At 42.1% G+C, this 26,100-nt stretch overlaps 2 protein-coding genes across 2 annotated transcripts; both read left to right on the top strand.

Moving 5' to 3' along the window:
• The first annotated feature begins 1,807 nt into the window (after positions 1–1,807).
• On the top strand, positions 1,808–8,369 carry LOC141757111 (bile salt-activated lipase-like). Its single transcript, XM_074617387.1, has 11 exons — positions 1,808–1,972; positions 3,809–3,956; positions 4,098–4,217; positions 4,301–4,498; positions 4,656–4,786; positions 5,343–5,450; positions 5,664–5,778; positions 6,064–6,250; positions 6,360–6,563; positions 7,569–7,778; positions 7,866–8,369. The coding sequence occupies exons 1-11, from the start codon at positions 1,910–1,912 to the stop codon at positions 8,056–8,058; spliced, it is 1,677 nt and encodes a 558-aa protein (XP_074473488.1). The 5' UTR covers positions 1,808–1,909; the 3' UTR covers positions 8,059–8,369.
• Positions 8,370–9,482: 1,113 nt separating this feature from the next.
• LOC141756853 (cholesterol 7-desaturase nvd) lies at positions 9,483–25,736 on the top strand. Its single transcript, XM_074616770.1, has 7 exons — positions 9,483–9,998; positions 18,279–18,467; positions 20,234–20,412; positions 20,625–20,750; positions 20,978–21,097; positions 22,152–22,328; positions 25,218–25,736. The coding sequence occupies exons 1-7, from the start codon at positions 9,614–9,616 to the stop codon at positions 25,377–25,379; spliced, it is 1,338 nt and encodes a 445-aa protein (XP_074472871.1). The 5' UTR covers positions 9,483–9,613; the 3' UTR covers positions 25,380–25,736.
• Positions 25,737–26,100: the final 364 nt, after the last annotated feature.

Here is a 26,100-nt window from a genome sequence, read left to right as displayed (position 1 = left end):
TTTAAGGAAATGTGCTTAGCCTATTAAATACAGAGTCAGTGCACGATTAGGGTGCCATAATACAGGAAAATAAGACAAGTAAAGGCCGAGAGGAAGATATCTAAGAGCTGTCTTCATCAAATCCATTATTTTCCTGAATCAGGACACAAAAGAGCTCCAAACAAGGCTTTCAGAGGTTGTTACTGCTGTTATGACGTGGACACAAAGAAACAAAAGAGAGGCTGTGTTATATTAACACAAGACAAATAAAAGTATACGTGATATTGGTATCATATGAAACTATACAAATCTAAGGAATCCATTGGTACCAACCATGTCATTCTAGCTTGTTGCAAAGGAGGTTAAATAACGCTCCAAATTTGAAACTAGTAAGAAAACATCCTTTTAGTAATGGCTTTTCTTAACAACAAATTATGTTTTTGAAATTTTTCATACAAAAATAATGCAACTGATTTATGGTCCATTCATAATCTGGTCAGTTCCAAGTGTGAGAAATTAAATTTGTCTAACTTATAACTATGTTAAACCCAGAAGACACTGAGAAAAAGCAAACTTTGTGATGAGAATAATGTGAATTTAACAGTTACTTGCATAAACTGTTCAGCAGACAATTACTGTTGTTATACTGGAAGATATGACTGACGATTGGGGTATTGAATACATCAATATCCCAGTTGTATTATTTACAACAAACGCTAATAAGAATTCTATCTCAACAAATATAGATACCGATACATATGCTTTTTGACTCACAACTGTATCACTGAAGTTGGTTGTGTATATTAGTTATACAGAGGTCTATGAGAGAAGCTACAGGCCTACAAATGTGCAAAATGTAGTTATTGAATTAAAAAAAGTAATATATTAAGGTGACAAAGTGTCCATAATTATAGGGATGTCCCAATCATGTTTTTGGTCGAGTCAGGTCTAATATTTATTTGTCTATTATATTTAGTGTTTTGTTCCTATATAGGTTACATTAACACAGCTGCCTATAGTGTGACAGTTGAATAGCTCTGCATTACATTAAAATATAACCTGCATCACTGTTTTTCCTTTCAAATTCTCCTACAGTGTTTATAATATCTGTCTCTCATGACCTCTTGCATGAGTAAAATACTAAAGTTCAGCAGCACTTCAGATGTGTGTGGTTATTTCTGAGGTTTTATCTAATCTCAAACCGTTTGTTATTTGATAATCTGAGAATCGGTCCACCTGTTGCTGTTTCCACCTTTAGAAGAACCGCTGCAGGGCTTTCTCTCTTTCACGTGCCTTCAATATGTGTAGCTGCATGATCTGTGTTTACCAAGCAAACTTTTTTACTTCTAATATCAAAGAAGAAAACAACATTCTTTAGAGCTCCTAGGTGTGTGGTTTTAAAGTTTTATTGATTACTTTAATCATCAGAATTTCAGTTCTCATAATAGAAAGATGGTGGAACAAAGTGCAAACTAGAAGATTAGTTTCTACTGAAAAGTGGCTCCAGTACATTGAAGTATTCAGACGCAGTCTATCAGTTATTGGGAATTAAAAACAGAACATTGATTGATGGTACGTTGATTGGTCAAATCATGGTTAGATTGGGGCATGTTCTCCCCATGTTAGCGTGGGTTTCCTCCGGGTTCTCCGGCTTCCTCCCACACAAGACATGCAAATTACGTTAATTGTTGACTCTAAATTGCTTGTAGGTGTGAATCTGAGCGTGAATGGTTGTCTGTTTCTATAGTGTCAGCCCTGTGATAGTCTGGCGACCGTGTTAAACCAGCTTTCACCTAGTGTCAGCTTGGTTAGGCTCCAGCAGTATAGCAAAGGTTATGTAAGGCTATGTTAACCATTCATGCTCTTGCAGGGGTGGGGGGTCTTTTGTATATAGGCACCTGGTGAGGCTTTCACTGGTCTCTGGGCAGCCATGGAGAAAGTGAAGATTCTGTTTGCTGTTGTCTTGTCTCTGGGAACGGCCTCAGCAGCCTCTGTAAGTCTGTTTGAATTTTAATCAAAAGTATGCCTAATTTGCATGGTAATTAATCTGCTCTTTGTGATATGAAGATATTTCACTAATTTGGGGGGTAAAAAAATGAAATACGTGTCACTGATGGGATGTGATAATTGTTAAAATGCTCTCTGCCTTCACTTTTTCACAAATTTTTTTTTATTTCTGTGGTTGCACAATTGAGAGCTGGAAATTTAACAGCTGCTCAAACAAATTAAATTTCTCAACAGCACATTGTGTGCACAGTGACAAATGACATAGACTTTATTCTATTGACACTGCATAATGTATCATGGGGAAAATAGGTTAACGGATAGGTTCACATTTTTCAAGTCTGTCTAACCCTGACCTTCAATATAAAATATACACAATCTGCACTAATATCTTTTTTACATTGTCACAATTTACTGTATTATTTACTTTTCAACAGAAGGCATCACAGTGGAAGCCCTGAGAGGCAAGTGAGAGAAAGAAATCTAAAATTATTTAAATTATCAAAATTATTTTTTCTCTCATGTTTATGACTTAAGAACAGGTGAAAAAAATGGTTTGCCAGGATAACCTTTCCAAGTTTTTTTATTTTATTTATTTTTTCATCTGTGAAAAAGGTGGAACATTTTATTTTTTTTCAAGTTACATACACGGTAGATGCAACAAACTGGCTAAACACTCAGACAACAGTTCTCTGTTCAGGTGAGTCACACTACCCCATGTTCTAAATAGGACCAAAAGCATTCATGTTTTCTTCCAGTTGAGTTTTAATTTCTACATGCACTATAAACACACAATACATATACAAAACTTACCTGGAAGAAAACATGAATGCATTTAGTCCTATTTAGAACATGGGGTAGTGGTGCACTTCAGCCTCTTGTGGCTGAAATGAGTATTACAACAGCAAACACTTGGAAAAATAAAACAAAAGTAACTTAGAAAAATGATCCTGGCATCAGCTGTTTTACAGATGAAAAAAATAAAATGAAGGATGATTATTCTAGCAAAATGTATTTTTTTCCACCTGTTCTTAAGTCATAAACACAAGAGAGAAAGCAATTTATATCAGAGTTAGGTAACACTTCATTTTACAGGTCTGCAAATTTCATGGTAATTAGGTTTTGAAATTTCTTTGGAATTACTGCCAACTTACCCCAATATTTAACTCAAAATTTTATTAAAAATTACTTTATTATAAACATTATTTAATAATTATATTCCGCTATTTCCCAATAGCTGGTAATTTATTTTATACATTTCCAGGAAAAGAATACAAAGTTAATTGATATGCTTTATTTCCATGTCTGCTGATAAATAGATAATAATTAGCCGATAACTTATTTGACATTTCTTTAAAAAACTCCCTGAATCATTACATTAGCTACCAGGTTACATTTGTGTAGACAATAAGTCACACAATGGTGAGATTTGTGCCTGATCAGAAGTGTCTTCTATTAGTTCTGGTTTTCCACCTCCGATGAAGAGCAGCGCACAACCGCTTCTCAAGCCTAAGGGCCCTATTTTAATGATTATATGCTATTTTAGCATGTAATTATTAAATAATGTTTATAATAATGTAATTTTTTTTATCAATTTTGAGGTAAATATTGGGGTAATTTGGCATTAATTCCAAAGAAATTTCAAATACTTGCTAATTATAACCTAATTACCATGAAATGTGCAGACCTGTAAAATGAAGTGTTACCCAGATTTAGAAAATGGATCACCAGAATTGTTATTTCTCACTTCCCTCTCAGGGCTTCCGTACATCACTGTTTTATATTGTCATTGAAGGTGAACGCTCTTGTCTTACTGTGTCTCTAGCTGGGCGTGGTACAAACAGAAGGAGGCAGTGTTCAGGGACGAAATATCCCCCTCGGTTTTTTCCGCTCCGTGGATGTTTTCAAAGGAATTCCCTTCGCTGCCGAGCCCAGAACATTTGAGAAACCCAAACCTCACCCTGGCTGGGATGGTGCGTTCAAACCCAATCTGACCAAACAGAGCTGAACATATGAATGCATCATTTGTTTGGCATTAATATCAACTTATAAATGTAATGTTAATCACCCCTTCATCACTGTGAAGAAATGATCTATATTGTTTTCATCCCCAGGTATACTGAAGGCAACAAAGTTTGCTAAGAGATGCCACCAGATGAGCATGCTCCAGACTTCAAGTTTTGGTAGTGAAGACTGCCTCTACCTCAACATCTGGGTTCCTCAAGGCCGACAAGGTAGCTTTTTGTTGTTGTTTTGTTCTAAATGGTCCAATCATTGATAACATTTTGCTTAAAATGCTTCTCTTTTTCACCCAAAGTGTCATCAAATCTCCCCGTCATGATTTGGTTGTATGGAGGAGGCTTCCTGGTCGGTGGTTCTATGGGGCCAAATTTTCTCAACAACTATCTGTACAGCGGTCAGGAAATTTCAGACAAGGGCGATGTTATTGTGGTGTCTGTGGGATACCGTGTGGGAACCCTGGGCTTCCTCAGTACAGGGGACTCTCGCTTACCTGGTAATAGAAATTGTTCGTGTCCTTCCTTACTATCAGCCTACATTGTGCTCTTTACATGTAGTTACTGGAATAAAGTAGGATAGTCTTTCAGTCGTGAGCAGAGTTGTTGGCTGTGTTAAAATAATTTTTTTTGACTCAAAATTTGTCATCACGACAGGAAACTACGGCCTGTGGGACCAGCACGCCGCAATCGCCTGGGTGCACAGGAACATCGGCTCGTTTGGAGGAGACCCTGACAACATCACCATCTTTGGAGAGTCTGCAGGTGGAGCAAGTGTCAGCTTCCAGGTGAGAGGCCAAAGTCAACACACAGTACCACCTTCTAATAAAACAGGCTGTTCTCAAACACCATTTGTAGCCATACCTAAGAAAAGTAATGTACTGTAATTCGTATATATCCCACAAAATCATTTCATGTTTAATCCAAAATACAACTTTCACCCAGGAGACAGCTGTTCATATCCAGTGAGAAACCAGTCAATATTGATTTATTTGTGATGTAACTTCCGCATTAAAGTGACGCCACTTCCGTAGTTATTTTAACCCAAAATAACTAGTAAATAGGGAGCGGCAGCTCAGCCCATAGTCCCATCGGGACTTGGCTTGGGAACTGGAGGGTTGCCGGTTGAAGTCCCAGCGTGGACCAAGTACTGCAGCACATGTACCTTTTATTATACTACTACTAGCTTACTACTATTACAACTCCTACTACATCATATGTGTCAAGTTTAAGGCCTGAAAAGTGCTATTTCACGCATTTTTCCATTACTGAAGCCAGGCAAATTGACAAAGAAACACAACTACAAGTAATAATTGTATATTCTATGTATGTATTCCTACACAGACTCTCTCCCCCCACAACAAAGGGCTGTTCAAGAGAGCCATCTCCCAGAGCGGTGTTGCCTTCTGCCCCTGGGCTCTGATCAAGAACCCACACAAGGTTGCCGAGAAGGTATGTTGTAGATAGATATCATGGAGATGGACCTGGAAAAGTCCTAATTTTAGATTCATAGGATCATTTATATTCATTATAGGATTTAAAGCCTAATTTTTAAACAATTGAACTTCCTCATGAATTGATGAGAATGTCAAGGCCATAATCATTAATTTGTCCTCAGTAGATTGTAGAGATACAGACAGACCTGCTTTATTACCTTGTGCTCAGGTTGCTGAGAATGTCGGCTGCCCCACTGATGACAGGATGGTGGCCTGTCTGAAATCAACTGATGCTCGTAATCTCACCATGGCTGCTCCCCGCGTCACACACGGCTCCCCAGACAGTGAGCATTAGTATCTGCTTATCTAACTACTTTATTTATAATATATATGACAGACAATCAACATTCACAAATGATGTAGTAAAATGGATTACATCATTGTTGAGTAAAATTGTTCCGATGTAGTTAATTGTAGGTCATAATAGAGTGCAAAATCAATTTATTACAGTAAAATTGCATTTTGGGCAAAAACTCAGCTAAAACCTGCGTTACATGCAAACTAACCATACAAATGTGTGCATGAGTTGTGTGTTGCCACTTCAATAATTCTGTGCAAATTTCTCTCAGATCCCGCTTTGACAAACCTGCTTCTGTCTCCTGTTGTTGATGGCGACTTCCTCCCTGATCAGCCTGACAACTTGTTCCACAACGCTGCTGAAATCGACTACCTCGCAGGGGTTAATAACATGGATGGACACATGTTCACCTCAAAAGACATTCCTTCCATTGGCAAAAAGAATCAAGAGACTCCCGTGTAAGGCTGATTTGTCGTCAGAGGGAAGGCATCTTGTTTGTGTATAGCTTTGAAAGTTAGAGGAGAAATTTGGGAGTTGCTCTCACTAACTATCTTGTTTTCACTGCAGAGAAGATGTTAAAAGGCTCCTTGCTGCTTATACCAAAGAGAAGGGGCAAGCTGGATTGGAGATTGCCTTCGCTGAATATACATCCAACTGGGGATCAACACCCACCCAGAACACCATTAAGAGAACTGCTGTGGACATTGGGACCGACTACATCTTCCTGGCTCCTATACAGACTGCCATCTACCTGCATGCAGCTAACGCCAGGTGAGGCCAACTGCTTGATTCCTTTGCCATCAAATATCCTTTAGTTGCTATTTTAAAGGAGACATATCATGCTCATTTTCAGGTTCATATTTGTATTTTGGGTTTCTACTAGAACATGTTTACATGCTTTAATGCTCAAAAAACATTAGTTTTCTCATACTGTCTGTCTGAATATACCTGTATTCATCTTCTGTCCGAAACGCTCCGTTTTAGCGCCTGTCTCTTTAAGACCCCCTCCCGAAAAAGCCCGGTCTGCTCTGATTGGTCAGCGTTTACCGGTCTTCCGCATCTGCGCTGTCGCCTTCTTCACAGCATAAATGCAGCCGGGGTCTCACTGTGTGTGTGTGTTTGTCAACTACACAGACTTTAACAGCACTTCTACCGGTGACTGTATAGTTGTGACATCACAACTTTACGGAGGTCCTGACAGCTGGTTTAAAGGGGAACTACAGCCATTTACAAAATTCATACATGTTATTCCTGTGGTCTAAGATAGTCCCAAAAATATTAGTAAACATGAACAACTCTCTCCCAAATGCAAATACTAGAGTAAAACTCAAACTTGTGATGTCATAGGGTACGGATGATAGAGGTCAGGGACAATGGATGGGACACAAAACACAGGGTTTTCACCCAGGAGACTGGGGTTTGCAACCCGTGTGAAACCAACAATGTGTAGTTGTCTATGTAGTTATTCCAACCCAAAACATTATTTTTTTCCCGTTTTTTGTTTTTGCCTAAACCTAAAGAACTTGTAGTTTTGCTTCCATTTTGAAACCATTTTGTTTGTGTTCAAAAAATTATGTTTCATTCAGTTTTACAACTTGTTGGAACGTGTTACTTTTAAGTTTCACTCTCACTTTTACAACATAGTAGGCGTAGTAGGCCCCTACTGACCCACATCTATGGTTCTTATAGCGACTGATAAGGCCTATTTAATGGCCTGATGACAGTCGAATCAGGTGGACAGATACACACTCAACACACTGTGATGGTTTTGAACAGGTCTGGCCGTACTTACTCCTACCGGCTGTCTGAGCCCAGTTTATTGGCTGGACCAGGCAAACCCTACCATGACTGGGTGGGAACCGACCACGCTGACGACCTGCAGTACGTGTTTGGCAAACCTTTCACCACACCAAAGGCTTATGGGGACAGACAGAGAGACCTGTCTGGCTATATTATTGCCTACTGGACTAACTTCGCCAGAACTGGGTAAATGCATGTGTAACATTTTAACAGGTTGAGGATTATTTTACTGCAAAACTATAATGGATACTTTCATGTTTCATATTTTCACAGAGACCCCAACAAAGGAAACCTGAAGGTGCCTGTGACCTGGCCTGAATTCACCAGCACTGGACACCACTTCCTGGACATCAATGCTAAGATGAACGATAGCTCCATTGGACAGGAAATGAGGCTGCGTTTTGTTCGCCTTTGGACCAGCACCCTTCCCAGCCTGCCATCACATGGTGTCACAGATGCTCAGTGATGCATTTTTTGACACAATTTATACAGAAAAATGAGTGTGTACAATAAAGCTTATGAGTAAAAAAAACATGTTTTATATGGTTTAACTTGACTACCCAACATGGTAGCCTTTATCATCATCAGTTTAATGAAAAACAGAGCCAGCAGTATCATAATGAATGAACAACTTGACACAACCTCCCACCCACATCATCTGAAGACCTGTTAAACATACTGCGACTACCAGCCCTAAATTCAACATCCCCAAATTACTGAAAAGTGAAGCCAATGCTGAAGTGCCTTTAACTTGCATTCTTTCTAATAGCCAGCAGGGGGCGACTCCTCTGGTTGCAAAAATAAGTCTGATTGTATAGAAGTCTATGAGAAAACAATATGCTGAAAAGTTATTATGGAATTTTTGCCCAACGATGCCAAAAATGTGTTGCCTACTGAAGCTTTAAATGAAATGAATCAATTTTATTCTCTTAGAATAAGTCAGGCCACTGTGTTGATATGATTAAATCAGTTGTACTAATGCAGTCTGAAAGAATGTTTGTGGAACAAGTGAGGAGCACCATTAAAGCTGAAATAGATTGGAGCAAATATGATTAAAAAAAGTTATTTTATAAAACGGTCGCTATATCATGACAGTAGTTCATGAAACAGGTAACCTGAAAAAAATCATGTGCCTCTGTGTCCTCCGGTGCTCCTAACAGCATCTGCAATATTTCACATACACCAGAGGAAAACAAACAGTCAGAGCTGATCTGAGGTCCGCTGTCCAGCTGCCGTTTATGAGAGCCGGCTGTCAATCACTCGCGAACTCCGACCAAACGGTCAGACAAGGCAACGCTGATCAAATATGAATCAATATTATGTTACGTTAATGCCTATTTCTCATAATCATCTTGTAGTGTATGGTTTAGCTGTAAAATGAGAAAGTTTCTGATGCCGCCGCCATTGTTAAATCTGGTGAAGGAACGCCAAGTACCGGTCACATGACTGGAGCACAGCCAATGGGAACGCTCTCTCAATTAAATGACCTGTGATTGGTCAAAGTCTCCTGTCACAGGCTAGATTTTCTAAAGCCTGAAAACAGAGCCATGAGGAGGTGCAGAAGTCTAGTTTTCTCTCAGAACACTTCAATTACAATATGCTGAAAGGTTATTATGGAATTTTTGCCCAATGATGCAAAAAATATACTGCCTACTGCAGCTTTAAATGAAATTAATCATTCGTATTCTCTTGGAATAAGTCATGCCACTGTGTTGATATGATTAAATCAGTTGTATTACTGAAAGAATGTTTGTGGAACAAGTGAGGAGCACCCTTTAAAGAATCAAAGTAGGTAATCTTAGTGCTTTTATTTTGAAAACAGAGTTGATCTGATCTCATCTAATGTAATCTAATTAGGCTAAATCCAGGTAGGCTGATAGGAGCAGCAGTTTGGCAACCTTAGACTGAAGGTGTGGCTCAAAGTGGAGCACATCTCGTCTCCAAAGCGCCCGGATGCTCATAATGGTGCACTAACAGACACAAAAAGAGACAGGGACACCACAGAGCAGCACAGTCAGAGCATGTCCACTGGGAAGGTGGCTGTTATTATAGGGCTGGGAGTAGGTGCGATGCTTTTCATACAAAGAGGAGACACGCTGGACTTGGTGGGCAACAACTGGTACCCGGAATGGAGGGAGACGGCTGTGGTGTGCGTCATAGCCGGAGTTTCCCTCCTCGTCTTGGGCTGGCTGCACAGGCTGCTCTTCGGTCCTCTGGAGCTGCTCAGGGGGCCCGATGATGTGGGTTACATCGCTGAGGACGGTCGCTCCAGAGCCCGGGCTGCAAACGAGGTGCGCCGCAGGAGGAAGACCGGAGATCTGCCTCCTGTTTATCCAAACGGCTGGTACCGAGTGCTGGACTCACACATGCTGCAGAGGGGCCAGGTCAAAGGTGTCTCTGTTCTAGGTAGGAGCAACCTACTTAAAACATGGAATAACTAAAAGTAACCAGTTGCCACATTAATATAGCGTGTGACACATTAAAGAGACTAAAGTAGCAATTACAAGTTGTTTTTTATTTTGAAAAAGAAAAAAAAAACATTTTTATTCTAACATAACAAATCATAGGGCCTATTTTACTCCCCAAAAAGCAACATTAATATAGCCTGTGAAAGATTAAAGAGACTAAAGTAGCAATAATAAGTTGTCTTTTATTTTGAAAAAGAAAAAAAAAACATTTTTATTCTAACATAACAAATCATAGGCCTATTTTGCTCCCCAAAAGGCAACATTAAAGGGACTATTTGTAACTTTCAGAATTGCTTGTTAACAGTGACACCTGTGGCCGTTAAGTCAACGAAAGTCAGCATTGGGCTCACGCTTGCTCGCTCTAAATAGACATAAACGAGCATCGCTCAAAACAGTGAGGCGGCACACATCAGCTAAAACCACAATATCACTCTATATTTCACCTGCTTGGCAGTAATGTTAGCTGACCAGACGAAGGTCTCTCCATGAATCACTGCTGATCCTAGTGTTGGCTTTTCCGGGTCGGTGCCGGGGCTGAAGCAGGAAGAGAAACGTTACCATCTCCGACTGCGCCCGCAGGGAGACACCGGCACCTGGTCGGAGACAATAACGTTATAAAGTGACGCGGAGCCCCGTCACTTCACAAGACACGGGAAACCTCTGTTGGTCTGGAGGAGCTGCAGCATTTATTTCTGCACAAACGTCCACTGTACATTCACTAGATATTCTCAGAGCTAAACTAACTCTTCTGCAGTGTGTAGTGTGCGCCCATGAACGTGAGGTGGAGCGAGAACACGCGCGTCGTGTCAGTGCAGGCAAGCAGGCAGCGGAGAGGTCTGAACAGCGTAGCCACACGCGAGCGCGCATGGGATCCTGACCCGGTAGATTTATACCTGTAAGAAGTTACAAACAGTCCCTTTAATATAGCCTGTGAAAGATTAAAGACACTGAAGTAGCAATAATAAGTTGTCTTTTATTTTTAAAAGAAAAAAAGAAATGTTTATTCTAACATAACAAATCATAGGCCTATTTTGCTCCCCAAAAGAGCAACATTTCCCCCAAACATCAATGTGTACAGAGAAGTTCAGATACTTCAGCAGATAGGCTACAACAAGTGCTATCATAATCAGCAGTGAGACAGGTAATGAAGATGCTGACACTGCACCACTGTTTACGTGAGATGCGGGAGAGGGAGTATCCAGACTTTTCTGTCCTTAATTGACCCTGACCATGGGAGCCTTTTTTTTTTTTTTTTTTACTGTGGTTTAGTTGGCCTAACGTTTGTGGGATATAACTAATTGTTGCTTTTCTATTCCATTACCTTAGAGTAGGGTTCAAGTGTTAAAACTAGGGTTGTTAATCGATTAAAATATTTAATCGTGATTAATCGCAAATTAACCACACATTTTTTATCTGTTCAAAATGTACCTTAAAGAAAGATTTGTCAAGTATTTAATACTCTTATCAACATGGGAGTGGACAAATATGCTTGCTTTATGCAAATGTATGTATATAATTATTATTGGAAATCAATTAACAACACAAAACAATAACAAATATTTTCCAGAAACCCTCACAGGTACTGCATTTAGCATACAAAATATGCTCAAATCATAATATGATAAAATCAAGTCCAACAGGCAACAACAGCTGTCAGTGTGTCAGTGTGCTGACTTGATTATGACTTGCCCCGAACTGCATGCGATTATCATGAAGTGGGCATGTCTGTAAAGGGGAGACTCGTGGGTACCCATAGAACTAATTTTCATTCACATACCTTGAGGTCAGAGGTCAAGGGACAAATGGATTCCTTAGGTTTTACAACCTAAAAATCGCAAGATGCGTTAGAGAAATTTGTGCCATTAAAACGAATTTGCATTGACACGTTATTATCGCGTTAACTTTGACAGCCCTGGTTAAAAGACAGTCTCAGATCTCTACTTGGAAATGAGTCCTCTGGTTTTTTCTATGTTCTTAAGATGGCAGTAAGCATACTTTGTTATTGAATTCAATTGACTGTTAAAGTTTAACTATGAGTTCATGATTACACCAAGATTTCATACACGGGTATTTATTGCAGGCGGTGTAAACTAGGTTTTGCTGGCCTTTCTACAACCCCGATATTTGTCATTTCACCTGGTCTCTGTTGTCCTGTCTCAGGTTGCAAGGTAGTGAGGCTAAATTGCCAGGTTAGGAGAGACAATCTCATATTACAAAGTTTTTTTTTTGGTATTTAAAGTATACATTAAAACACAATGGCCTACTGTCTTTGTTAGAGTAGTTTAGCGACCAGGGTGCTTAGTAACGCTCGTCTGTTTGAACAAAGCCTCATTGTTTCAGGTCAATCAAGCTCTAAACTGCTTGTTTGATTTGAAGGTGTCATGGAGATGGATGTATTTATTGAATTATTACATAACGGCAGTAAAGCTGCAGCTAACGATTATTGTCATTGTCAATCAATCTGCTGATTCCTGATTAATCTTTTCACTGATTAATGTCCTCGTCATTCAAACATTAGGTGACTCCATTTCATGCAGGAGATCTTAAAATCTTCATGGCCAAATCTTCAACATCCTCTTTAAAATCAAAGTAATCCAAGTATTTTGAAGTTTCCTATGATTGATTGATTTAAGAGCACTATAGCTGACCTCTTTGACTTAGTGTTTATGTGATCAGGTGTCTCTATGATCATAGGACAACTCATCATTCACTGCTTTAAAGCTTTTAATATGTCATATTCATGTCTCTGTGCTGCTTCGTATGTAGCAGCTCTGTTACAAAGTTCAAACTGATTTCACACATCAATATGTGATTTAAAACGAATACGTGTTTCTCATTTTGGATTTGTTGTTGATACGCGGTGGGACTGTTGGATCTCTTCAGACAGTTTCTTTGAGTTTGAGTTCAAAAAGGTTTCAAAGAGCGCGCGGTGCTTTCATGGTTCTGTCGCATCCCCACCTGCCATAAATAAACAAACAGTATATGAAAGGTTTTCTACCTGAAAAAGATATCCACCAGTAAAGAGAAGCAGCTGATCTTGAATGAGTGAATCATCCATCCATCCATCCATCTTCAACCGCTTATCCGGGATCGGGTCGCGGGGGCAACAGCTCCAGCAGGGGACCCCAAACTTCCCTTTCCCGGGCCACATTAACCAGCTCTGACTGGGGGATCCCGAGGCGTTCCCAGGCCAGAGTAGAGATATAATCTCTCCACCTAGTCCTGGGTCTTCCCCGTGGTCTCCTCCCAGCTGGTCGTGCCTGGAACACCTCCCAAGGGAGGCGCCCAGGAGGCATCCGTGCTAGATGCCCGAACCACCTCAACTGGCTCCTTTCGACGCAAAGGAGCAAGGACTCTACTCCGAGTCCCTCACGGATGACTGAGCTTCTTACCCTATCTCTAAGGGAGACGCCAGCCACCCTCCTGAGGAAACCCATTTCGGCCACTTGCACCCGCGACCTCGTTCTTTCGGTCATGACCCAACCCTCATGACCATAGGTGAGAGTAGGAACGAAGATTGAACGGTAGATCGAGAGCTTTGCCTTCCGGCTCAGCTCTCTTTTCGTCACAACGGTGCGGTAAAGCGAATGCAATACCGCCCCTGCTGCTCCGATTCTCTGACCAATCTCACGTTCCATCGTCCCCTCACTCGCGAACAAGACCCCGAGATACTTAAACTCCTTCACTTGGGGTAAGGACTCATTCCCTACCCGGAGTAGGCAAACCACCGGTTTCCTGCTGAGAACCATGGCCTCAGATTTAGAGGTGCTGATTCTCATCCCGACTGCGTCACACTCGGCTGCGAACCGATCCCGTGAGTGCTGGAGGTCGCAGACCGATGATGCCAACAGGACCACATCATCTGCAAAAAGCAGCGATGAGATCCTCAGCACACCGATCTGCAAACCCTCCTCCACCCGACTACGCCTCGATATCCTGTCCATGAATATCACGAACAGGATTGGTGACAAAGCGCAGCCCTGGCGGAGGCCAACCCCCACCGGAAACGAGTCCGACTTATTGCCGAGTATCCGAACACAGCTCTCGCTTTGGGCGTACAGGGATTGGATGGCCCTGAGAAGTGCCCCCCTCACCCCATACTCCCGCAGCACCCCCCACAGTATCTCCCGGGGGACCCGGTCATATGCCTTCTCCAAGTCCACAAAACACATGTAGACTGGATGGGCATACTCCCAGGCCCCCTCCAGGATCCTTGCGAGAGTGAAAAGCTGGTCCGTTGTTCCACGGCCAGGACGGAATCCGCATTGTTCCTCTTCGATCTGAGGTTCGACTATCGGCCGAACCCTCCTTTCCAGCACCTTGGAGTAGACTTTACCAGGGAGGCTGAGCAGTGTGATACCCCTGTAATTGGCACACACTCTCTGGTCCCCCTTTTTGAAAAGGGGAACCACCACCCCGGTCTGCCACTCCTTAGGCACTGTCACCGACTTCCACGCGGTGTTGAAGAGACGTGTCATCCAAGACAGCCCCTCCCCACCCAGAGCCTTCAGCATTTCTGGGCGGATCTCATCAACCCCCGGGGCTTTGCCACTGTGGAGTTGTTTGACTACCTCAGTGACTTCCACCAGGGTAATTGATGATGGTCCCCCATCAGCTTCCAGCTCTGCCTCTACCATAGAGGGCGTATTGGTCGGATTCAGAAGTTCCTCAAAGTGCTCCTTCCACCGCCCGACTACCTCCTCAGTTGAGGTCAACAGTGTCCCATCCTTACTGTACACAGCTTGGATGGTTCCCCGTTTCCCCCTCCTGAGGTGCCGGATGGTTTTCCAGAAGCACTTTGGTGCCGACCGAAAGTCCTTCTCCATGGCTGCTCCGAACTCCTCCCACACCCGCTGCTTTGCCTCCGTCACGGCAGTGGCTGCTGCTCTTCGGGCCTGTCGGTACCTTGCAACTGCCTCCGGAGACCTCCGAGATAACATATCCCGGAAGGCCTCCTTCTTCAGTCGGACGGCTTCCCTGACCACCGGTGTCCACCACGGTGTTCGAGGGTTGCCGCCCCTTGAGGCACCTAAGACCTTAAAACCACAGCTCACCGCCGCAGCTTCAGCAATGGAAGCTTTGAACATCGTCCACTCGGGTTCAATGCCCCCAACCTCCACAGGGATGCCAGAAAAGCTCCGCCGGAGGTGTGAGTTGAAGATCTCTCGGACAGGGGCCTCCTCCAGACGTTCCCAGTTCACCCTCACTACGCGTTTGGGCTTACCAGGTCTGTCCAGAGTCTTCCCCCACCCTCTGACCCAGCTCACCACCAGATGGTGATCAGTTGACAGCTCCGCCCCTCTCTTCACCCGAGTGTCCAAAACATGCGGCCTCAGATCAGATGATACGATTACAAAATCGATCATCGACCTTCGGCCTAGGGTGCTCTGGTACCACGTACACTTATGAGCATCCTTATGTTCGAACATGGTGTTCGTTATGGACAATCCATGACTAGCACAGAAGTCCAACAACAAACGACCACTCGGGTTTAGATCAGGGAGGCCGTTCCTCCCAATCACGCCACTCCAGGTGTCTCCATCGTTGCCCACGTGCGCGTTGAAGTCTCCCAGGAGAACTATGGAGTCCCCTACTGGAGCCCCATACAGGACTCCATTCAGGGTCTCCAAGAAGGCCGAATACTCCGAACTGCTGTTTGGTGCATACGCACAAACAACAGTCAGAGTTTTCCCCCCCATAACCCGAAGGCGTAGGGAGGCGACCCTCTCGTCCACCGGGGTAAACTCCAACGTAGCGGCACTCAGCCGGGGATTTGTGAGTATCCCCACACCCGCCCGGCGCCTCACACCATGGGCAACTCCAGAGAAGAATAGAGTCCAACCCCTATCCAAGAGTACGGTTCCAGAACCGAGGCTGTGCGTAGAGGTAAGCCCTACCAGATCCAACTGATAGCGCTCCACCTCCCGCACAAGCTCCGGCTCCTTCCCCCACAGAGAGGTGACGTTCCACGTCCCCAGAGCCAGCCTCTGCCGCCCGGGTCCAGTCCGTCGAGGTCCCTGGCCTTCACTGCCACCCGTGTGGCAGCGCACCCGACCCAAGCGGTTCTTCCCGCAGGTGGTGAGCCCACAGGATGGAGAGGAGGGGGGTGCCACGTTCCTTTTTCGGGGTATCCCCGGCCGGGCTCCGTGGCAAGCCCGGCCACCAGACGCTCGTTGACGGGCCCTCCGTCTGGGCCTGGCTCCAGACGTGGGCCCCGGGCTTCCTCCGGGCCGGGTAACTCCTCCTCTGCCTCGTGTCGTCATTGGGTTTTTTGTGAACCATTCTTAGTCCGGCCCCTCACCTAAGACCAATTTGCCATGGGAGACCCTACCAGGAGCACGAGGCTCCAGACAACACAGCCCTCAGGGTCATAGGGACACACAAACCTCTCCACTACGTTAAGGTGATGGTTCCTGAGTGAATCAGTACAGCTAAAACGAATGATACGTTTTATCACCCATTAATCTATCATCTGTTTTTCCAATTAAATTATGAATCTATCAAATATTTTAACAATTGTGACAAATATCTCGGGGGTGACGTCTTCAACTTGTTTCGTGTGACCAAAAGTCCAAAACACAAAGATATTAATACTGATATAAAACAGAGAAAAGCAGCAAATCCTCACATTTGAGAAGCTGTAACCGGAGAATGAAATTTTTGTTGATAAACGGCCAAAAGATTAATAGATCGATTCAATTAATCCATCCATTATATTCTGTTTATCCGGGGCCAGATTGCGGGTGCAGTAGGGGACCCCGAGGCGTTCCCAGGCCAGCCGAGATATAAAGTATAATCTCTCCAGCGTGTTCTGGGTCTACCCCGGGGCCTCTTATCAGTTGGACGTGCCCGGAAAACCTCTAGGCGTCCAGGAGGCGTCCTGATCAGATCCCCGAACCACCTCAGCTTGCCCCTTTCGGCACGAAGGAGCAGCGGCTCTACTTCGAGCTCCCTCCAGATGTCTGAGCTCTTCACCCTATCTCTAAGGCTGAGCCCATTCACCCTATGAAGGAAGCTCATTTCGGCCACTTGTATCCACGATTTCATTCTTTCGGTCACTCATGACATTAGGTGAGGGTTGGAACGTAGATGGACTGGTAAATCAAGAGCTTTGCTTTCTGGCTCAGCTCCCTCTTCACCTCAACGGTCTGTTAAAACGCCCCCTTAACTGCAGACGCCGCATCGAACCGCCTGTCCATCTCCCACTCCATTTTACTCTCATTCTAGTGAGAATAAGTACAGATTATGTTTTTCCCAAGAGGACGTGATGCCTTTCTGTCCATGATGTTTATTATACAGACAGAACTTCTGAACTTTCTCCTACTTTTGTCCCTTTCAGCACAATTTCTCCCTGCTGCACCCAGACATTTTACTGTCCCACATTCAGTTGAACCAAATCACAACTTGGCTCCCTTCAGATATCTGCATCCTGCTGGCTGGGAATGACTGCAGTGTCACGTTTCTGACCTTTCTCTGCAGTCATCCATTTACACCATATATTAAATTCCGCCTAGTTTGTCTTTTCCTCCCGTGCTGCTCTCACACATTGCGTTGTGGTTCAGCTCTGCCCCACCACAGTCTGGGGGACAGCAGTGCAGTGCTGTGTCACCCCTCATTTAGTGAGACTTATTTTGGATTTGTCAGAAGAGTAGCACTGCTAGAGCTTGCTCAGTGGTTACTCTTAAACACAGTCACCCAGCCTGTGCTAATCTGGGATCAATCTAGGTCAGCCAAAGGTCGAGCCAAATAAGTAGATGGTTGGTCCCAAGACCTACTTTACTGCAGTTGTAATCTATTCCTGTAACCCAATCTGGCGAGGCCAAGTGTAACCATCTAAAGCAGTGAAAACTTGACCGTATGCTGCTCATCCTTTGCAGAAGACAGATAGACAGTGGAATGAAACAGGTAAAAGTGGTAGACAGCAATGCACACCGGACCCCCTTTACTGTACACATAGACTGCACCAGTTTTCACTGTAATGTCTCATTTTCTATAAACAAAAATGTAAACCATCAGAATACTTTCAGACATGACAAAATCCCATAAAAAGTCTACTCATAGCATAGTAAAGTGTATTAAGCATTTTAGTTAAATTCTCAAATCTCGCGTATAACTTCATATCCTACATTTTATTACAGTACCATTGTATTGGGAAGTGGCAGCTCATTCATGAATGTGTTATTTAAGTGTTTGTCCCTACTGTAATTAATCGCCCTAGGTGAGCAGACGGCAGTGTTTCGGGGCCAGGATGGAAAGGCCTACGTAATGGATGCCTACTGCCCTCACCTGGGTGCCAACTTGGCTGTGGGAGGACGGGTGGTGGGAAGCTGCATAGAGTGCCCATTTCATGGATGGCAGTTTCGGGGGAGCGATGGCAAGTGCGTGAGGATCCCCTATGCAGAAAAAGGTATGAACCGAAAGTGGTGTCTAATGATTTTTATTCTATAAAAAGTATGTAGCATTGCGATATTGTCTCAGTGCTATGGTACCTTGATTGGGTGTAGAATTAAAAGACTAAGCAACACGATGATTTACAATTAACAAAGCTCTTACACGTTCATTATCTTAAAGGACCAGTGTGTAGCATTTAGGGGGATCTGTAGGCAGAAATATAATATAATATGAATAACTATGTTTTCTTTAGTGCATCTGAAACTAAGAATTGTTGTGTTTTTGTTACCTTAGAATGAGCCGTTTATCCAAGCAATGCAGGAACATTACATAAAATGTACATGTCAACACTAAATACATTTATCCATAGATTACGAAATATAAAGAATATTGGAATATACCATAAATATACCCGACTACTACAACTAGCATAAAACAAATCTTAATTATAAACATAGAATAACCCACTATATACATTAGCAAGTGTGGAATAAGTAACTGCATACATTAGCAAAGTGTGCAAATTACAATGTTTTGTTCTTTAATAAAAAAGATAGAGCCATTTGCGTTTTCATGTTTTCGCGATGGCCACAAGTTTAATTTTATTGCAATCTGCAACCTCACTGCTAGATGCCGCCAAATCCTACACACTGCACCTTTAAAAACATCCACATAATTGGATTCTTTCACATGCAGCACTTTTATGTCTACTGTTGTGAATTCTTTCATGCTGTCTAAATGGCGTCCCCTGGTGGACAGAATCCTGACGACAGTTTAACCCAATCATTCCCCTGCCTAATTACTAATTGTTAATTGCAGACAGGCGTGCTTCAAGCCACTCTATCAGCTCCTCACTCACACAGAAAATAAGCATATTACGCTTGTGTTTGTTTGAATTTCTTTTTAGTCTGTTGTAATATTTTGAGTTAATTATTAATTGCAATTCCATCCAGCTGGTGATTGTTTGATTAGTTGGTAAGTATTTTTTTATTTTTTTTATTAATTTTGGATTATGTATAGTTTGCACTGCAGAAACCTTGGTTTTGGATGGACAATAAAACTAAAAAAACTGCAATCATTGTCAGCATCAGGTGGTCAGACCCTAAGAAATGTTTAATAGCTACTAGTTTCCTAAAAAGACTCAAATTTAAAAGCCTGGCTAGTGCTAATGGAACAAACACGATCTTGATATCTCTGCTGTTCTCAGAGCCTCATCAGTAAAATGCAAAGTTTGTCCTGAGGGTGGTGCTACAGGATATCCTGTGACAGATGTCTAATGTCTAACATTTCAGTCTGTGTGTTGGGGCAAGAGATGTTAATATATCTTATGTACCACTGAAGAAATTGGGCCTATGGTTGTGCAGAGGTCAGCAAAACAAAAATTAAGATGCATACCCTGGAGAACATACTTATTAACAGCAAATTTGGACATTAGTTTGTGTACAGAGTAGACAATTTGGCCAAAATGTGGCACCAGATGAAAGCTAAATGAGTGCCCCTAATGAAAACAGTTCATCCTCTGGGGAGCATGAATATTATCAGTTAATATATTGTCTTCAGATTATGGTATTATGTTGTTTTTTATAGTGTTTAAACACTAAATTAGCTAATGCTGACTTACCAAAAGTTAATAGGCCATGGTTATTTGTTGTGAATAGACTGGTAAAGCCGGATATCTACTGTATGGAGTGGACTGTCAAAATAATATGCTGCCAATTTCCTTGTATACATGTTGACTGAAGACACTGTATGATTCAGATTTGTGTTTCATTTGTCATTCAGTGCCTGAGTTTGCCAAAGTGCGCTGCTGGCCCAGCTGTGAGGTCAACAGCCAGATCCTGGTGTGGTTTCACTGTGATGGGGAAGATCCTCAGTGGACCGTCCCAGAGCAGCCAGAAATTACAAAGGGGGAGTGGGTCTATCGGGGGAGAACTGAACATTTTATCAACGCTCACATACAGGTAGGTGCATATACAGTATGTGTGGATGTTTTTATACATAAGAGGCATGAAGATGATTTGAAGATTAAAACCAATTTGTTAGGTGTTTTACTTTGTCAGGTGTCTCTAATTTTTCATAAATGATCAATGCAGCAGCTTTTAGGTATAAAAAAAACATTATCCCCTTAACACCATCACAAGAATGTCGTCATGTTGACCTCGCCTCCCTATAGGAGATTCCTGAAAATGCAGCAGACATCGCTCACATCGCTCACCTGCACACGCCGGGCATTATCAGCGGAGTAGATCTGCGTTACACCAAGAGCAAAACCTGGGAATTTTTGCGGCATGACTGGAAGGTAATGATCTTTCTAAGCTAAAGATGTTGTTTCTCCTCAAAATTTCAGGGATGCCAAATCAGTTGAAAAGCGTTAAACCTAACCTTTTAACCTTTTATACTATTTATTGGTATTTAGATTTTAAATGGTACAGCATATATTTATTTTTGGAGGATGACATATTAGTGAACAGTGTATTTCTGTGTCTGAATGCTACTGTATGTTCTTTGTCTGTGTGTTTATTCAAGGCTCAATGGGAACCAGAGTCGGAGCCCAACAAGCATTGCTCTCAGATGTTGGTGAAACATGCGCTTACTGTGTTTGGTTGCCACTGGCCTCTGCTGGATGTTCATGTTGTGGCTAGACAGGTACAGTACAGACAACATTAAAGATGACCTATTATGCTTATTTTCAGGTTAATAATTGTATTTTGGGTTTCTACTTTAACATGTTTACATGCTTTAATGTTCAAAAAACGCTTTATTTTTCTCGTACCGGCTGTGCTGCAGCACCTCTTTTCACTCTTTGTCTGAAACGAGCTGTTTGAACTCCTGCAAGTCTGTTCTGATTGGTCAGCTGGCCCTCTCTCTTATGAGTGGTCAACCAAACCGAACTCTTCAGTCTACGCTCCAGCTCCGCTCTAACTAACTTTGTTTGAGGGCATGCCAAACTAGCCAGTAGGTAGGTATTATGCAAATGTATTACTTGGTGACATCACCACGTTACGGAAGAAAAGGCGGGACTTCGAGCAAGACTTTTCGGGCAGTTCAGGAGCAGTGTTTCTGTGGGGGAGAGTAACTCCGTTTCGTGTGGACTTTGGGCTTTGTAACTTTTGCACACGCACAAAAAACTATATAACACACTAACGGAAAGGGAAAAAACACAAACGCATAATCGGTCTTCTTTAAAATGGCTTCTGGTGGTTTGGAATGATTTCTCTTAGTGCAACTTTTAAGTCTTCATGAAAACCGTACAGAGCCCAAAGGACGCAAACTGTGTGTGTTTTAACAATAGCGATTGTGTTCATATAGGTACAGCTGAGAAAAATACTGATCTGGTGCATTAGTTATGCGTGTAACGTTAGCAACCGCTGTGCAGTCTGTGCCTTTTAATCTGGCCATGTGATAAATAAGTGTACCCTGAAACCACTAATCTCACTAGTTTAACCAGTTGCAGAGGGCTGCAAAGATATGGTTACTCTAATGCGTGTGGGGCGGTTAGGAGCATTATCGTGGGATGAAATTAAATACATGACTGATGATGATGGTCATTATTGGGCTCAACCGTGCATGTAAATGCATTGTTCTCCCATAGATCATAGGCATTCTGGTCTGATCAGCACTACAGGCTTTGAGTACCAACCTAAATTGATGTAAATTATGAATACAGGTTGCAATGATCATGTATTTGTCTATGTTTCAGGTGGGTCCAGGAGTGGTGTTCCTGCTCTTTGACCACAGTTTCTTGGGCCGAGGTGTTATCTTGCACAGCGTGACTCCAGTGGAGCCTCTGTTGCAGTGTGTCTCTCACACCATCTTCTATCAGTCTAATATCCCACCTCTGGTGCCCAAATTCCTCCTCAAAGCAGAGTGCATTCAGGTGCAGTACACACTCAACCTTTTACTATCATTGTCACATAGTCCTTAGATGTCACATTGTTTGGTTTTGCAGCATATTTACTGCATGGTTCAGTCTCTGCACCCTCGTCAACCTGCTGTCGAGCAGCAGCAGGCTGCTATGTATTATAAGTAGGGCTGTCAAACTTAACGCGACAATAACTAGTTAACGCAATTTAATTTGTAGCAATCTCAGTTTTAAAGCTAGAAAGAAGATACTAGTATCATATGAAACTGGAAGGAATCCATTGGTACCAACCATGTCATACTAGCTTTTCGTGAAGGAGGCTAAATAATGCTCTAAACTTGCGCTAAATTTTTGACGAGGAAAAACTGGCATGGCCATTTACAAAGGGGTCCCTTGACCTCTGACCTCAAGATGTGTGAATGAAAATGGGTTCTATGGGTACCCACGATTCTCCTCTTCACAGACATGCCCACTTTATGATAATCTCATGCAGTTTGGGGCAAGTCATAGTCAAGTCAGCACACTGACACACTGACAGCTGTTGTCACCTGTTGGACTTGAGTTTATCATATTATGATTTGAGCATATTTTTTATGCTAAATGCAGTACCTGTGAGGGTTTCTGGACAATATTTGTCATTGTTTTGTGTTGTTAATTGATTTCCAATAATACATATATACAAACATTTGCATTAAGCAAGCATATTTGCCCACTCCCATGATGATACGAGTATTAAATACTTGACAAATATCCCTTAAGGTAATTTTGAACAGATAAAACATGTGTGATTAATTTGTGATCTTCTATGGACAATCTTGCAATTAATCGTGATTAAATATTTTAATAGATTGACAGCCCTAATTATATGGTATTTTGGAGTATACATCAAAACTGACAAAGCTGAACTGCATGAATAATGTGCATACTATTGTTAGATCAGTTATTTATATAGTACGTTTATAATTCAGAATTGCTGTGATGTGAAGAGATCATTGTGTGCATTTGCCTCCCACTCTGCCTTTGGTTTAATTCTGCCTCCTCATTGCCACCAGAAGTAACACCACACAGTCACAGAAATGGTGTAAATAGCCCTCATTAAACTTGATAATTAGCTGTGTGGTGCAGTGAAAAACACACCGTCACTGATTTAACAAAAAGGAAAACAAGTTGGCTCAAAAGATAAAAGTATTTTTTCTGGAGGGTAATGGATAGATTTACAAGATACACAGATTGATTAAACACAGGAAACATGACAGATGGTGATGTGTTTCTCCCTCAAAGAATAACTGACAGTATGATGGAGCAGGCCTGACTTTTTGAATTGAATCCTTCCTCCTCCATAATGCTGCATCATGGTCCTCTCTGGTTGTGGAGTCATTGGCCTTCTTTTTAGCCTACATAAGGAATGTTTTTTTTAGCTTTGCTGCTGAGGTGTTATGCAAAAATGTATCCCCTTAAAAAGTTATCTGAATCAGTGGATGCTTGTATTTTGAGTTGGACTGTGTATCGTTTGAATTTTTTTGATACTAATGCATACATGAAGAGTTTATATACTGATACCAAAACAATATGTTTGAGATATAGCCCAGAAAATTTCTCAAACGTTAAATGCTGTAAAAGAAATAGTCTAAAACTGGCAAAATTATGATTTAAATTAAAGTCAGTAAAGTAAAAACACCACGTTTTTGATGCAAACATTTGGTATTTGATATTTTTCAACAGTGTGTGCTACAGAAACATTTACGTCTGTACATTTTCTACAAAGTTTAGAAAAAGAATAATTTAAATATAATTGTATTAAATGATTTTGTCATTTTGTTTCTCCATGTGGTATTTACACAAAGAGCCTCAAGAGGAAGCTCAATTTTGGAGGACATTTAAAGAGGTTGAGTTTGAGTGTGGACTGAAATGCCAAATGTCAGCAGCTGAGTAACAGTGTGGAGTGACATTTAATCAACATTTCACACAGAAATCCCTGCTGATAAATCATAATAAATGAATGCAGCGAGACAGCAGAAAATACAGATTGCTCTTTTAGTCATTATTTAATTCTTAGTCCTATTTAAGTGAAAGTCTGTTCCTTTTCAAATCTTCTTTAAAGGAACAGTGTGTAGCATTGACAGAAATGGAATATAACATTAATAAGTATGTTTTCTTTAGTGTATAATCAACTAAAAATAAGAATAGTTGTATTTGCGTTACCTTAGAATGAGACGTTTATATCTACATTGGGAGCGGGTCTTCTTCACGGAGCCGGCCGCCATGTTTCTACAGTAGCCCAGAACGGACAAACCAAACATTGTTCTAGAGAGGGACATTCACGTTTTCACCTTTTCGCGTCGGCCACCGTAGTTCTCCTACACACTTAGCACACGGGAGATGTTTCAGTTGGTTGCAATCTGCAATCTCACCGCTAGATGGCGCCAAATCCTGCACACCCGCTTGAATATTAAGTGCTCAGGGGGAGAAACTGGCATGGCCATTTTCAAAGGGGTCCCTTGACCTCTGACCTCAAGATATGTGAATGTAAATGGGTTCTATGGGTACCCACGACTCTCCCCTTTAAAGACATGCCCACTTTATGATAATCACATGCAGTTTGGGGCAAGTCATAGTCAAGTCAGCACACTGACACACTGACAGCTGTTGTTGTCTGTTGGGCTTAAGGTTGCCATGTTATGATTTGAGCATATTTTGTATGCTAAATGCAGAAAAAAAATGTGCGATTAATTTGCCATTGATCACAATTAACAAGGGACAATCATGTGATTAATCACAATTAAATATTTGAATCGATTGACAGCCCTAATATTCATATTTAGTCAGGGTTTGTCTTTGTCGCAGCTTTTTGAAATCATGATTTACAACTGTGTCCAATGACCGTCTCCTGTTTTCCGTGTCTAGTTTGAGCGGGACGTGATGATCTGGAACAATAAGAAGTACATCTCCAAGCCTCTCCTTGTGAAGGAGGACTCAGCCATCCAGAAGCACAGGCGCTGGTTTAGTCAGTTCTACAGCGAGAACAGCCCGCGGCTGCAATACCAGCACAACACTTTGGACTTCTGACCCCCCTGAACTACCGGAGAGAAGATCAGCAGAGAAGATGTCAGGTCAGGGTTGACATTAATCAGAGGTCTCAGAGGAGGGAGTCCAGGAATTGATTTTTATCAGTCACTTATAAAAAATTAAAGGAGGACGGGAGACCTGACCTGCTTGGGGCTCTTTTGAAAGCCTGAACCTTCTGTTAACCCTTATAATCTCCTTTTCTAAGTCTTATTGAATGACTTTCCAGCTTTATATATACGCAAGTGCCTGCAGCTGTCATGTCGCCTGGTTGGACTGGTATAAGAGTGGATTCAGCCTGTGAATGTGAGATTTTAATGAACCAGTCCTAACAAACAATACAAAGCAAGCAATACCAAGAATGCCACAATTGCCTCGCTGTATCGCTGACAAGACCATTAGATTGTCAAAAACCACTTTACTCTGCAAAATGTGAATGATTACACTGTGATGCACATATAACCCGTAACAGTCTTGTGCTTGAGAGACTGTGTTTTCTGTCTCTATATTTCATATGAGTTAATATAAACTACCTGCCTCTAGTTTGAGTTCAGTGTGAAGTCTCACAATACTATGATTTGTTATCATTTTCTTTCTCACTTTGGCTTTATCTGCCTCAGCCGTAGGTAGAATGGCAGGTGTGTTTGTTTTCCGATTGATATCTCAGGGTGCTCAACAGCCAGCTGATAGGGATTTTCTAGTCACAGCAGTGTGCAATGACAAC

Source organism: Sebastes fasciatus, chromosome 19 (assembly GCF_043250625.1).
Source record: "Sebastes fasciatus isolate fSebFas1 chromosome 19, fSebFas1.pri, whole genome shotgun sequence".
Taxonomy (NCBI): Eukaryota; Metazoa; Chordata; class Actinopteri; order Perciformes; family Sebastidae; genus Sebastes; species Sebastes fasciatus.
Note: the sequence above shows the minus strand (reverse complement) of the source record. Positions and strands in the feature narration are given on the sequence as shown.

Bases quoted from the DNA above. Each gene is read 5' to 3' on its own strand.
- LOC141757111 (XM_074617387.1), top strand. From the start codon at position 1,910: ATGGAGAAAGTGAAGATTCTGTTTGCTGTTGTCTTGTCTCTGGGAACG. The intron at 5,779-6,063 runs GTGAGCATTAGT...AATTTCTCTCAG, and splicing joins CACACACGGCTCCCCAGACA to ATCCCGCTTTGACAAACCTG. The intron at 6,564-7,568 runs GTGAGGCCAACT...GGTTTTGAACAG, and splicing joins CTGCATGCAGCTAACGCCAG to GTCTGGCCGTACTTACTCCT.
- LOC141756853 (XM_074616770.1), top strand. From the start codon at position 9,614: ATGTCCACTGGGAAGGTGGCTGTTATTATAGGGCTGGGAGTAGGTGCG. The intron at 18,468-20,233 runs GTATGAACCGAA...TTTGTCATTCAG, and splicing joins GATCCCCTATGCAGAAAAAG to TGCCTGAGTTTGCCAAAGTG. The intron at 20,413-20,624 runs GTAGGTGCATAT...GCCTCCCTATAG, and splicing joins TTATCAACGCTCACATACAG to GAGATTCCTGAAAATGCAGC.